This window comes from Sander lucioperca, chromosome 9, assembly GCF_008315115.2.
Source record: "Sander lucioperca isolate FBNREF2018 chromosome 9, SLUC_FBN_1.2, whole genome shotgun sequence".
NCBI classification, from domain to species: Eukaryota; Metazoa; Chordata; class Actinopteri; order Perciformes; family Percidae; genus Sander; species Sander lucioperca.
Window position 1 is genome coordinate 25660096 of NC_050181.1, and position 15367 is coordinate 25675462.

Sequence of the window (15367 nt, forward strand, 5' to 3'; positions counted from 1 at the left end):
TCCAGTTTTATAAATAAAAAAAAAAAAAGACATGGCCTGAAGTATCTCCAACAAGTCCCCAGGATCAGTGTGTATCTGCAGTGAGTGACAGCAGGGGGCGCACAGAGACAAGGCCAATGGAAAGAGACAGAGGATGGAGGACTATTCCCACTAAAACCTGCACAGAGAAAATTCCCATCCAGTGCACAATAAAAAATCCAAATAATCAACCCAAATCCAGCAACAAGAAGACATTTTACAGACAAGAGATAAGAAAAGAAATACACATTAAGTGGCCAAAATATAATTTTGGTGCTTCCTTTTTTTGGAAACAGAGCTCTTGTGATCAACGTTAAAGGGTAGATTATTGGAATATTACAGCTATGGAATTACCATAAAGTACTATTGAATATCATCAGTATAACACATATAGCCTGTAGGATTATGGATCAACATAAAGTATTGTTTCATAAACTCATTGAAGCATCAAAACGCTGTATGATATTAAAAAAGAGACTCAAGACAGTAAAATGAATTTTACTTTTGAGAGAAAAATTGCAATTGTGCATCTGTGTGTGTGTGTGTGTGTGTGTGTGTGTGTGTGTGTGTGTGTGTATGCGCACAAGCCGCGCGCGTCCGTGGATGCGCGTGCGCGCGGGCGGAGGATCGCCGAGCCGAGCCGTATACCGTGCAGCAGGCAGGCAGGCACAAGCCGCTGGGCGCGCAGGAGAAGCCGCAAACGCATTTGAGCAGCCGCTATACCTGAGACCGCGCGCAGAGAGCACAGGGCAGCCCGGGGAACTTGAGTGTGCACGGTAAGAGTCGCCACGTCTCTTTTTTTTTTTATTCTCCTCTTTGTCTCTCCAAAAAAGAAAATGCTTTTGGTTGTTTTAATTTGTATTTTTTTTCCTCATTCCTTTTGTCTTGTCTCTTTTTTTCCCCCTTCCATCTCTCCATTTGGGCAGCCATGCAGGGCGCGCGTGGATGAGTGTAGACACGAGACAAAAGATTTCCGCTAGATTTGACGGGGGAAAGTAGAAGAAAATAGAACAAAAGAAAAAAAAAACGGAGCTGAATTGGAGAAATTTTGAAACCCCAGATAGGCGATTAATTCATCTTCTAGCCTCCTTTTTTTCCAGTCGGAAAAAAAATGTGCACGAGCTTTAAAAAGGGGTGTGTACCGTCTGAGAGGAACACGCGCTTCAGCCTTAGACCCATTTGATTTTCGCTTTTTCTCTTACTTTTATAGAGGGTGAAAAAATGCGCTCAGGAGAGTCTCCTCGCACGCCCTTTGTTATTCATTGATTGCCCTGACTTGTTTATCATTATTATTATTATACAGGCCTATCTTCTTTTTTTTAAAGCCTGCTAGGCAACGCAAAGGGCAGCGCTTTTTTCTCTCTCTCTCTGTTATAATTTACAGCCAGTAAACAGTTCCAACATGCAGAAATAAGAAGCTCGCCCCCAACTCTTTGTCTGTGTGGTGGTGTGACACCGTTTGGCTGGCATGCAACTCAAACACACATTCTCTCACACACACACATGCAACGTCTCTAAAACCAGATTATGACATGATTTAGATGAATTATTGATCTCATATTTCCGTTTTATTGCACCGAGAAGAAGACGAAAGAAGGCTGAGGATGAAGGGTGGAGAGGAGGGGGAGATGGGGGGTTTGGGGAGCGTGTGTGGGAGGGGGTGGGGGGTGGGGGGGGGTTTGTCGGTGTACCTGAATAACCCCCCTCCGCATGCGCGCACACACACACACACACACACACACACACACACACACACACACACATTAAGTTCATCCTTTCATTTCGCTCGTATTGCGGCTGCATCCATGTTGGATGTTTATTTCTGCAGCGAGTCCAACTTTATTAGCCATCCTCCCCGCCGTCGGTTTAGATTTGCCTGGTCCTTTGTTTGCCGCGGCACGCATGCGCACTTGGAGCAGGGTGTGGATGGGAGACATGCCACCTTGCCTATCAATAGGATGGAGAGGAGAAGGAGGATGGACGGTGGAGGGGTTTTAATTCTGGCTCTGATGATTTATTGCGAAGGAAAATGTTGATTATGGAAATAAAATGAGATGCCTTTGTGTGTGTGTGTGTGTGTGTGTGTGTGTGTGTGTGTGTGTGTGTTGGGAGATGTTAGATCTGTGTAGAAGGTGGTTTGTGTCTGTAGTGATGCTGTATCAGGACAAAACCGTTTTTGCCCCTGAAATATTATTCAATAGATTATAATGAAACTGTCAAAGTTAAATCGATTAATTGTTTCGTTGTCAACTATTACATTTTTTCAAATTTCTCTGACGTCAGCTCATTAAATGTGAATATTGTTCTAGTTTCTTCTCTCCTCTGTGACAGTAAACTGATCTCTGAGTTGTGGACAAAACAAGACATTTGAGGACGTTATCTTGGGCGTTTGGGAAACACTGATCCACATTTTTACTCATTTTCTGACATTTTAGAGACCACACTACTAATCGATTAATCGAGAAAATAATCGACAGATGAATCGACAATGAAAATAACCGTTAGTTGCAGCCCTACTAAGAAGGTTTGGGATTTTAAAAGGGTCAGTTTTGACACAAGTAATATTATGTACCAATTTTCAATATAATTGTCTCATCAGAGTGAAAGTGTTCAATTATTATTATTATCAATTATTTGAGAAAACAATCGACAATGAAAGTAGCCGTTAGCTGCAGCCCTAGCTGTATTGCTGAAAGAATTAGTCGTTTCGTCAATAGTGGATGTAAAGAAAATGAATAAACGATAAGTTAACGTTATGACTGTTATCAAGCACAAAAGCCAGACATCCATAGTTATCTCGCGATTAATCAAATGATTGTCCACATTAAAGGACAAATCTGGCGCAAAATAAACCTAGGGGTTAATAACACACAGAGTCGACCGTTCTCTAGGATGTTTTCATGCTAATCGAACGTGACCAGTTTTGTCGCAAACCGCTAAATAGCTTATAACGCTAGTCGTCGGGGCACGGGTAAAGTAAAAAGAAATCGCTATTTCTACACCACTAACAAGGCTTAAAATAGCACCACACTTCAACGGTAGCATAATGAGGGTCCCTACATGTAAACCGAAGCATTGAGAACTTTGTAAGTGTATTTTGTATAGTGTATTTCTTTTTACTTTACCAGTGACCCGACGACTAGCTTTATAAGCTAATTAGCTGTTTGCGCTAAAACTGGTCACATTCGATTAGCATGAAAATAAATCCCAGAGAACGGTCGACTCGGTACACATGTGTTATTAACCCCTAGGTTCATTTTGCGCCGGATTTGTACTTTATCTCACGATTAATCGCAAATTAATCGCCCATTTTTTATCTATTCTAAATGTCAAGGATATTTTTCAAGGTTTTAATGCTCGAGTGGTATTTGAAACTGGACGTACTCCGGTGGTAACTCAGTTTACATCGACAGTACAGAGCAAATAACTTTAGTCTTGTGGAGAGGGCTTTGAATCTGAAAATCGCCATTCAAAAGAGCCTTTTCTCTCTCCATTTCTGCTCAGGGAGCTTTGTTTCTGCTAGCCATCCACAACGTTACTGCTGCATCCCTGCCCGATTTCCCAAACTACGGAGCGACCCGAGGCCCAAATCACAGAACGCGCGGGTGTTAATCACGTGTCAAAAAAATGACTGCCGTTGAAAGGAATTTGCGTCAACTCGTTATTATTGCGTACATTTTGACAGCCCAAAAAAATTACTTAAACAACAATTCACCATAGCGCACAAATGTAATCTATATCATGATATCAGGAAAAAGCAGTGACGGTTCTAGACCATTTCAAACGGAGGGCTACATTTATTACGTACAAGTGTTACATACCACCAACCATAGGTTTGGTTCTACAAACGACTCACGATACACTTATAACAAAAAAAACCTACTTAACTAGCTAACTAACCTTTATAACTAAATAATATCCCCTCTTTGGGGATAATTGTGGGGTTAAAAAATTTATGAAAATATTTGCCACAGTTATGGGGGGCCAGAGTGGGGGTCATGGCTTAATATTATGGGTCACTGGCTACTCTTACCCCCAACCCCCCCTGTTCCCAAATAACTGACACTGGAAAAAAAACAGTTCCAGTTTCAAATCATGACATCAATGTAACATCAATATATAACTCAGCTCTAACGTTTTTTTTTTAAGAATAAAGACACTTGAATTGGCTAAGTGTTTCGCAGCAATGGTCCCCCTCTGAGCCGTGTTATAAGATCACCATGGCAATGCCGCAACTGTAGTAATGTGTCCCATCTGTCTGGCTGCTGATTGGTTCTCATAAATCCAGCCCTGAGCGCGTTCATTCATCCCGCTGGACGGAGACAAACAGCAACCTGATGACAAGTTACGACTCTGACTCATCCATTACCCCGCCGCTGTTGGATGCTCAAAGTGTGTGTGTGTGTGTGTGTGTGTGTGTGTGTGTGTGTGTGTGACAAAAAGAGAAAGTGGGGGAAAGAAAATCCTAATTTGTAAAGTAACCATGAACTAAAGCTGTCAGATGAATGTAGTAGTACAATATTTCTCTGAAATGTAGTGGAGTGGAAGTAGAAAGTGGCATTTGTATTTAAGTACAGTACTTGAGTAAATGAACTTAGTTACATTCCACGACTGCCAGTGAGTCAGTGATCAGCAGGATCACTTTCCTCCAACGCAGCGTCTGTCCTAATTAAACCATCAGGCTGCGTGTGATGCAGGCGGAGGCTCGTTAACTTGCAGCGGAGGAGATGAAGCAGGGGGGAGGCTGCAGCTGCCGCTTAACGCACATGACATGCAACTGTGTGCATGTGATTTTGTGTTGTGTGTAGAGGAAGCCGAGGAATGGGTGCAGCTGCAGGTTGGAAGTTGAGTCACCACTACTGCTTACTGTCACCACCGCGGCAAAGAAAGTGGGCAACTTAACACAATTGGGTCCAGTTTTTGGGTCTTAAAATTCTCATTAAAAGAAAGAAAAACTGTCAATAAGGTAACGTTATCTTCACTCCCAGCGCAGTTTTACTAGTTTTCTTGAAGTGAGTTTCAGTATTGTCAAATTAGACTAAATAAGGGTGAAGAAATGTCCCTTTATTCTAGAGAAGTCTTGAATAAAGTTAAGTTAGTTGTATTAGATAGAACCAGTGAAATAATCTCTCTGCATTATATTAAAGGTACACTGTGTAGGAATTTCTTACATCTAGCAGGGGAAATTGTAATTTGCATTTAAATGAATAGCGCTCTCTAGCGCCTCGCTTTTTCAAATGTGTGTTGCAACTCGCTTTTTTGGCGACGAGGATTCCTTCTCCTGTGGCTCGGCATAAGTAGGATCCTCCATTATGAACTAAAGTGCAGTGCAGGCTTTCAAATTTGCCGGGGCAGTGACAAGCGCCTCTCACTGATCTCCTTCTCCGTTTTTCAAAATGGCGGAACGACATGGAAGCCTCCTTGTACTTGCCTGTCCGATGTAAATACATATAAGAAATTCTTCGCTTACAAGGATAAGTCAGATCATTGGCAGAGGTAATTTTACACCAATGAGGACATATTTATGAATGAAGACATTGACTTTAGCTAATAAAATACTTAAAACACTACACAGTGTACCTTTAACAAAAATAAGTTCTCTAGGATTCAGTAAGGGACTAAATAAGCTGACGTGAGGCGGTGCTGTGAGAATTATTGCTGGAGTGCAGGCAGCTGTGTTTAAGTACAGTGGGTATTATAGGAGCTGGTTGTATTTTATGCTGTGAGGAAGTGCAGCGTTAGGTGGCCAGATGCTGACTGCCTTGCAGCATGCAGCAGCATCTGACACGGGTGTGGGTTGAGGCTGGGATGCATTAAAACCAGAGTGTTTAAAATTGGTTGGGAGTATACGGTTAGCATCAATTAGTGTCGCGTGTGTTTATGGTATAGCATGAACGTAAGGACGACCCGAAAAACTGAGCTTTTATGAAGACAAAAGTGCTGATACAGACGTGAGGAATCAGCAGAGATAATGGGGAGACTGTAGGATCCTGACACTAAGCTGACGTTATGTCCGACGTTACATTTGCAGCAAGCATTTTGTAAGCAGATGAAATATCCAAATGTCAGTTTTAGGCTATCTACACGTCTGCAAATTAAGCTAATGTATTTTGTTACCAAGTCAAATATCCAAATGTCAGTTTTAGGCTAACTATATGTTTGTAAGTTAAGCTAACACACGTAACGTCGGACATAACGTTAGCTTAGTGTCAGGATCCCACAGTCTCGATTCCTAATATCTTCATCCACTTTTGTCTTACTAAAAGCTTAGTTTTTTCGGGTCGGCAGGTTATAAAAACTTAAGTTCTGGGTTCTTTATATTGTTGTGAATATCACCACACGGCAGCCTTTAGGTATTTTTCTGTTGTTTGCTAGCAGACGAAAATGACGGGGAGGAACCTTCATGCAATACAAGTCAATGGAGAGCGGAGAGTTGTTTTCCCCTCTGGTGGGGACGGGACTTAAATGCACTCTGTCTCTACGCTAAAGTACCATGATTATGAGGTGAATGCTTAATACTTTTCTAGTTAGCACTGGAACAGCTGTTACAGGAGTTTATTGAATGAGTTTGGGTGTGCAATGGGGAAGTGACTTCCTTGGAGCAGAAGCTGCTTTTTAATGTAGTTTGACAGAGCAGCTCACTGCAGTGTGAAGGTATACATATTAAGTGTTGGCTGAGTGTTTTCTTCTCTATAAAAAAGTCCATCAGCTGCAGGGAAGCCAGAATAAATTGCTGTTTCACTTTTGTAGCTTTTAAACTTGATAGGACCTCAAGTGTGTTTGGTTTCCGTTGGCCACTTCTGCATCTGGCCTGACAGGAATGAGGAAGTTGGACGTTTCAGTTTCACGTCAAAGGAAGCATGACAAATGTTTATTGAATGAAGTTCATTTTGGTGTTGTGTATGCTGAAGTGGAGTTACAGTGCAGCAGAGGGTTTACGTGAAAGATGGAGGCGTTTTTCTTTTTCTTTCCCAACAACATGGCCGTCTGCTGCCTCACAGTTTATAGCGGAGCTTTTAATAGTCGTAATAATAAGTAGCACAGAGTCATAGTATGTCCCTCTGATGACGTTGTGTTCTCTGTTTTCTTTGGATTTTTTTAAGGACAACCCCTATATATCTTTAAAAGATGACAACCTTTTACACAATTGTCTGCAATTATAGAGAGTTTTGCGATCCAGTATGTCTTGTCTTGTATGTGTTATCCTGAATAACCGGCACATTGTGTCCAGAAAGACTTTGTAAGACCACAAATAAATCTTCTTATTCATCTCCCCTATATTGAGGTGCCAGCCGCCAAATGTATAGCATCTCATGGTATATATTCATCACCCAACCCTAGGAGTAATAGAGAGGATATATTGGGACTCAGGCAACTGTTTGCTAACATGTTAACCGAAACAACAAAATCTGGTTGTCTGTGGTGGCTGTATCTGTCGACTTGTTTTCTGCCCCCTGGTGGCAAAAAACAGACTCATGCAGCTTTAAAGCCACTCAATGATTTTATTTATCGCCCTCACTTCCTTAACTATTCTCACAGTTTAGGTTTTCAAGCATCAACAGAAAGCTGTGAATAAATGTTTGGATTCTGGGGCGCTCTAACAAAATCTGAGAATGTACCTTTAAATAATTAATTGAAAGGAAGAACCACAAAAAGACCAAGACTTGAAGCTCTTGCTTCAACATAAACACTAACATGATTTACAAATGCTAAACGCGTGTGCTTGACCCAGGGTACGATGCGTCTTACAGTGTGCAGTGTTTCTGCAGAAAAAGTGCATTAAAATAAAAGTAAAAGTGTCGGCCAGCCCCTCCTCGTGTCCCTGCCTGCTCCAGTCCCACCGGAGGCTTGGCGGCGGTGCAACTTGTCCTCGTCCTCGGCAGCTCTTTCACCATGAGCGCCACCTGTCACATCGCACCTCGTCTTCCAGGAAATTACAGCACAAACCAAAAGCGACAACGTTATCTGATATGTAACCCGGCGGGGCGGTAATGTACTCGGCAATCTCAGCTCGCTCTCTGCTGAATCCCAAATCCACTCACTCAGTCACTCAGTCGTCCTTGTGGATTTGAAAATCATTTGGCAAAGGGTAGATAAAGGGACAATCTTTCTTCCAAATGAACTGTCCTCTTATCTGTGGTGGAGACAGATCACATCCTAAAAGCAGAGCAGACAGTGAAAGCATTTCGATAGTTATGCGATTTCAATATCCAAACAATTTTATTTCAGACTCAGGCTGAAAACAGTCCCTTGTTATTGCAAAGTAATTGCTGTGAAAGAGGAACAGATTGTGGTGCATTGTTAAGTTTTGTCAGCTATGTCAACACCTGTGCTGGCAAAACAGGAACATTTTTACTGAGATATCACTTGGGGTTTGGTTAAATAATAACTCTTGGCTTTGAATGAAAGTGAGTTTTTTTTCTCACCAGCTTCAGGCTTGTTTACCGTGTGATTGTACACATCAGGTACAGAGTAGTAAATCCTGAGAAAACCAACAAATACGTGGCATTCCTGTCTTGTGATTTCACAAGTTTTCACTTAAGTGGAGGCATTTCTGATATTGTATGCAAGAATCAATTATTAACTGCTGGAATTTCCTGATGCAAATCTGCTGTGTAAATTATAGATCAACGTGAACCTCGGTAAAAGTTCACAGTCATTTCGGCTGCCTGCTGAACATGTTTTTTTTTTTTTCCAGCGTGGAGGGCAGCCATCTTGTTTCAGCCCAGCAATGCAACTGAGCACAAACCTGTAACAGCAAAAAATGTGGTGCATAGCAGTGTTGCTGATGAACACGGAGTACATGTATTTCCATAACTCTTAATAATTAGTATAAAGTGATTGGAAGTGACAATATCTCAGCCTCACATGGATTAATTTAATGACCTGCCAAATGTAACCGTCACTATTTCCTCTCCTTCTTTTCTGCATCTGCTAGCAGTTTTATGTAGTGAAATACTTCATTTACTTCTTTTGTTCTTCATATTGTCGCTGTCGGGTGAAAACCTTGTATGTCTAAAACCGTTGTTTTTCAGAAAATGAAAAAAAGTTAATATGAAACCATTTTACTGAGCAATTCAACTGAGACGAAGTCAGACGAAGTCAGACGAAGTCAGATGAAGTCAGACGAAATCGCCTCGTCACTGTTTAAATATTTTTAAGACCCACATACAGACATAAAGGTTGACCAATAGTATTGATTTATGAAAATAAATAAATGCCTGACTACCCGACAGCGACGATATTGTTGTTCGGCCACCTTGGTCGTCCAGATCGAAATAGCTCCATAGCTGGATTGCCATGAAATGTCATACAGACATTCATGTTCCCCTCAGGATGAATTGTAATAACTTTGGTGACCCTCACTTTTCATTTAGCGCCACCATCAGGTCAAAATGTGCTTTGTCCAACACTTTGGTTTATCACCAAATACCTGCAGAACTAATGACATCAGCCTCAGCTGTGGCTTTGTGTGTAGTGCTAATTAGAATGAATGCTAACACACAAAACTACAGTACACTGGTGAACACGGTAAACATGACCATCTAAACATCAGCATGTTAGCGTGCTGACATTAGCATTTAGCTCAAAGCACCAAAGTGCTTTTGTTTAGCGCTAATTAGCAAATGTTAGCATGCTAACACACAAAACTATAATGGTGAACACGGTAAACATGACCATCTAAACATCAGCATATTAGCATTGTTATTGTGCGCATGTTAGCGTGATGACATTAGTATTTAGCTCAAAGCAACAAGGTGCTTTTGTTTAGAGCTAATTAGCAAATGTTAGCATGCTAACACACAAAACTATAATGGTGAACACGCTAAACATGACCATCTAAACATCAGCATATTAGTATTGTTATTGTGTGCATATTAGCGTGATGACATTAGCATTTAGCTCAAAGCAACAAAGTGCTTTTGTTTAGCGCTAATTAGCTAATATTAGCATGCTAACACACAAAATATAATGGTGAACACGGTAAACATGACCATCTACACATCAGCATATTAGCATCGTTATTGGGTGCATGTTAGCATGCTGACATTAGCATTTAGCTCAAAGCACCAGAGTAGAGCAACACAGACCTGCCAGCATGACTGTGGACTTTTAGGCTGCGTTCAGACTCGATCAGGTCTTCCATCCATTTGAATGTGGGTAGTCGGTTTGGGCTGTGGCGGTGGGGGACAGAGAAGGTGCCGGAGAAATCGCAGTGGCCTGCTATGTTCAAACAGATTCAGCTTTTAGAGAAACATAACGCTGCTGTGGCCAGTCACTTAACCGGCGATCAGACCGGACACAACACAATGTTTTTACGTGTAGTCACAAAAGAAGAGTCTAAATTGAGTCTCAAGTCCAGAGAACAGTGACTCAAGGCCACGTCCGAGTAACCAAAGAAGAGTCAGAGTCAAGTCACGAGTCCAGATAATGGCGACTCAAGTCAGACTCAAATCTGAGTCCCAGAAAGCCTAATACACATAAAAGTAGTCAGAAACTTCTGAGTCCTATTTCATAAATCCTCGAGTCCATTTCCAAGTCTTCAGTGCGTGAGTCAAAGTCAAGTTACGATTCCAGAGAATAGCGACTTGAGTTGAGTCCCTGTTCAAGACTCGAGTACTCCATCACTGGTATTACCAGTCTGGGAGTCACTCAATTGTGTAAAACCCACCGTAATGGTGCCTTGCATCCTGGTTAGTCAAATGTTTTTAAAATCTATCGATGAGGATAGACAATCACTCGAAGGACCCAGCATTGCAGCATGGCTAAATGCACAATGGTGAGGACAATTGAAACACAAGCTTGCGACGAAACAGGCAAGAAACTCACTATAAAGCTCCGTAGAGCCGTTAATAATATTTTATATTAGCCTTTATTTAAATTTAGCATATTTTTTTGGTTCCAATTGGAGGACACAGAAATGCATTCAAAGACAATGTTCAGCTCGGGATAATAATAGAGCTGGAAAAACTGGACAAATATGATTCCATTCAGCAGTCACGATGAAGATGTTTGAGCTCCGCAGCTTTCAGAAACTATCAGCGTCTCCCAGCATAGACTCTGTCTTCACTTTTCTCTGCAAATCTTTAAGGACTGCCGAGTCTCGACAACGTCGCGGGCGCTGCTCTGTACGTGAATCTTAAACAGTCCAGAGACTGTTTCAGAGAGTCTGAAAATAATGAGATGGTACAATAGTTTAGACTCGTAGGTGCTCGGCCTCCTCGCGCTTGTGTTGCAGTCCCAGTTCTGTCAGCTCCCATCAATGAAGAAAATTACAAGAATATCTCTCACTGGTATTTTTTCATCCTCAAGTGCAAGACGTGATCAAGGGCTTGTCTGAAACACTCAGCGATGTGTGTGTGTGTGTGTGTGTGTGTGTGTGTGTGTGTGTGTGTGTGTGTGTGTGTGTGTGTGTGTGCGTGCGCAGCATTAGACTGTGAGGAGGTGGATAGCTTGCTGCATGGCAACAGTAAGAGGCTGACCGTCAGTTTTATTCTATTCTTCTAAGTTTTTTGTTGTTGTGTTCAATATTTGACTATACCTGATACCAGGAGTTTAATTATGTCTAATTTAAGTTATATTTAATTTAATGTATTCTTTAGACTATTTTTAAAGATTAAAATGAATGCATTCATTATTTCTAATGTTTTTTTTAATGTTTAAAATATTTTACTTGATAAAGTTCTTTTAATTTTATATACATATATATATATATATATATATATGTATATGTTACATGCCATTTATATATATATATATATATATATATATATATATGTATATATTACATGCCATATATATATATATATATATATATATATATATATATATATATATATATATATATATATATATTTTAGGTTTAATTAATTGATACAATTATCTAGAATATTTCTGATGTATCTGTCAATATTTCACTTTTGCTGAGGCCTTATAGGCAAAATCAAAATTCATTGTAATTTTAATAATGTTTTTGTTTGTTTTGATTATTTAGCATAGTCTATTAAATAGAATTAATTTAAACATACAATGAGTAGAAACAGAATCTAAATTCAATTAAAATTAATCTAGTTAGGTTTAATTAAATGTAATACCTTTATTAACATTTTAATTTAATCATACATGATGACATTTATTGTATTTAATAAAAATGATTAAACTTCTTTTAGGCTATCTGTTCATTTGAAATTCTTAATACAATCTGAATTATAGTACCTTGAAACTATTTGGGTTGTAAATCTAAGATTAGGATTAAGACCTACAGTTATTGATCCAGCAGGGGAAATTACATTTTTTCACTCTGTTGTTACACACAATAAACTTAAGCCCATAACAAGCTTGGCGTTGTTTAAATGTCTAGATATCTTCTTTTTGCTATACTTGCTCAGCTATGACACAGTAGGTATCAGAAAGAGCGATTACAGAGCGTCTAGACTCCAGTAGTCTGCTTATGTGCTGCTGGATGATTTGTGTCTTGGCTCTCCCCCCCCCCCCCCCCCCCTGTGACTCTTTGTCGGGGTTATCTGGAGTTTAGAGTCGACTTTGTCCCATCTCCTCGTCTGGCCAGCCACCCAGCGTTGCTGACTGCAGGGCTGTCCTCTCTCTCTCTCTCTCTCTCTCTCTCTCTCTCTCTCTCTCTCTCTCTCTCTCTCTCTCTCTGTGTCTATCTCTCTCTTTCTCTCTCTGTCTTACTGTTGTGGCTGGGGACAGCGGACACCCGCCACGTCCAATTTCTCTCCACCGGCGTCTGGCCGCTGGCTGTGGACAGCCTGGTGACAGGGGTCATTCAGATGCGACGCTGAGAGGGCCAGTTGTGGCGAGCCAGCCAGACACACAGATAGACTAACGAGGCCGGGCTGGATGTCTGAGTCTGCACTGGATATGTTTGTAGTTGCGTTGTTAGATCTCAGCCTGAAGCCCTTTTTCATACCGCTGTGTCTGTGTATTTGAAGCTGAGTCCACTTTCTTCAGTTTGAGGTCTGGTGGAATGCAGGCAGGAGATTGTAAAACAAAAGTTACTTCTGGCGACCTGTCATCCTTCCAGGAGAGACAGTTTGGCAGCAGAGGAAGTTCCTCTCTTGTCTTCACTCTAAATTAAAGGGTTGCTTCCTTGAGAAAAACGTAAGAAATAAAGAGAGGATGCATTAAAAGTGTGATATTTGTGGGCATGCTCTTTTTGTTCATTTCCTTGTGACTAAGCCACTGAAAGGTAACACAACAAAGTTGTTATGTCGGTTCATTGTTGTAAATTAGGTGGTATATGTGGGCATACCAAGACAAATTCCTATCAACTGCACTGTTGAAATGGCTAATAAACTTAAACTTGAACTCAAACTTAAACTGGCTCTCCTTGCCCTCTCCACTCCACACTCACACTGAAAAAGAGTGTCATGAGACTGTCCCAACCCTCCCCCCCCTCCTCCCTCCAATGTTTTAACAAAGGAATCAATGTTTAAGTGTTATGGTTTGTTTCCTTCTTTTTTTTTTACACACCGTGGTATCGACTTTGGTATTAGAGTATCTTGTACTTTTGTAGGTATCGATACCGACTACTAGATTTTTGGTATCACTACATCCCTAGTAGGAACTAAAGGACTGATATCCTGAAAGGATGAAGTGCAGAATGCAGAGAGAGTGTTACATGTTTGGTCTGCGTGGGCAGTAGCACTTAAGATAAGACCTGTTTTTTTGTTTGTTTTTTACATTCATCTCATGCTTGTGAACTCAATATCTGTGGGTCTGAGGGAGTCTTTCTCTCCCTTCATATGTCAGATTTATGGAACGATATTAAAGATGATTCACCAGTGGCGGTGCTTTATGTTTTCCCGTGCTCTGGGATCTAGCTGGTAAACCGCATCATAAACATCACAGAAAAGTCCCCAGAAAGCAGTCGGGAGTTATTACCCCCGTCTCCGGGCTTAAAGCCTCCAGAGCTTGTGTCCTCAGTTCTGATTGAACGGGCGTTTTACAAGACTTAAAATATATCTCAAAGACACACCACACTTTGTCTCTGTAAAACATAAATATAATAAACAAACCACCTGTCTGACAGAGCCACATGGCTAAAAACAGCAAGAGCATTGTCAAGAACAAATATGAACTTGGTATTTTCTTGCATTAATAAAAAGTTGCTTTTCGGGAACTTTTAAATATCACATTGTCCTTAAGCACGATACGACTGATGATAGTCATGTAAAATAGAAGCACAATTGGCAATTGATGAGCTAAAACATGCAAAACAACAAAACCCTTTTCCCATCAGAGTTGCTCATTCCATTCCCAGAACTTTCTCTGAAATGCCACTTGGCTCGGATCTGTTCTGAGAAAGCCATGCAGCCCTGCAGAGATATTGATTGATGTTGGACCATGTCTGGCTCCGGGTGGAGGCCGGGGGCCTCAGGGATCTGCACAGACAGATGGAAAGGAGGATGGTGTGGGACGCTGGGATAGTAGAGCTGCTAGTGGTGGGCTTAAAGCTGCAGTGCTATTGATTGACACAATAGATAGAGCCGAGCTGAAAGCAAGACAAAGAAAAAAGTAGCATATTCGTCTCTGAAACAATCCCTGGGTGGTTTTGGTGGCCCAACGGATCCTTATGTGATATGAGCAGATTATATCTGCCTCTATAGTGTGTGTATCACTGGAGTTGGACAAAGCTTCAGTGAAAAAGTAGATAAGCAGTAATTAGACGTATCCCCCTACTCCCCTATCTTGGCCCATCACAGAGAAATAATCTACCTCTCTGTCTGGCTCCTGGTTTTCTCATTTGTTAAAACGGCTTTGGTCATTTCAAGGTTACAGTAATATTGGCAGGTTCCTCCTCACTGTTGGTAGTTCAGGACCTGAAGCATATTTTATTTTTCCTTCACTGGAGAAATAACAGCTGTGCACACTTGAGTCACGAACAAGTATTTCATGATAAAGTCAGCAACGAAATCTTCATCATGACAAATGTTTGTCCGAACTAAGAACTAAGAGCTCAACAGTGACCGCGCACTTTTTGAAAAAAGGCTCTGAGATGAATAGTTACCATAAAACATTAGATTCGGCTCAAAAAAACAATTCAAAAACTGGAAAAAGGCAAAGGTACAAGACTTTGTACATAAAAGATCATAACGGCCAATCAGAGACGTTGCTGTTACGCTTGAACCCCAGTTTAGACCAAAGACAAGACGGTGTATCAACTCCATAACGACTCTTTGTACTTCCGTTCTAACTTGCGACTTTTAGGCTTTTTTGTATATATGCTGTCTAAATATGAATGTGGATAATGTTAGTGATAGTGACATGCTTGCTACAGTTGCATTTCTAGTGATGAATTGGCGAAAACGTTTTATTTATGTGATTC

The 15367-nt window shown here is 40.9% G+C and overlaps 1 protein-coding gene and 1 long non-coding RNA gene across 2 annotated transcripts in view; both read left to right on the forward strand.

The window, feature by feature from the left end:
• LOC118495754 overlaps positions 1 to 15367 on the forward strand; it is a 257782-nt gene that overhangs the window by 64399 nt on the left and 178016 nt on the right. The gene's annotated exons all lie outside the window — the stretch shown is intronic.
• Positions 560 to 15367, forward strand: part of basp1 (brain abundant, membrane attached signal protein 1) — a 59847-nt gene continuing 45039 nt past the window's right edge. Inside the window, exon 1 of the mRNA XM_031292141.2 lies at positions 560 to 794. Coding sequence (XP_031148001.2) covers positions 595 to 794 — 200 coding nt within the window. The 5' untranslated portion in view covers positions 560 to 594. The remainder of the gene's footprint in view (positions 795 to 15367) is intronic.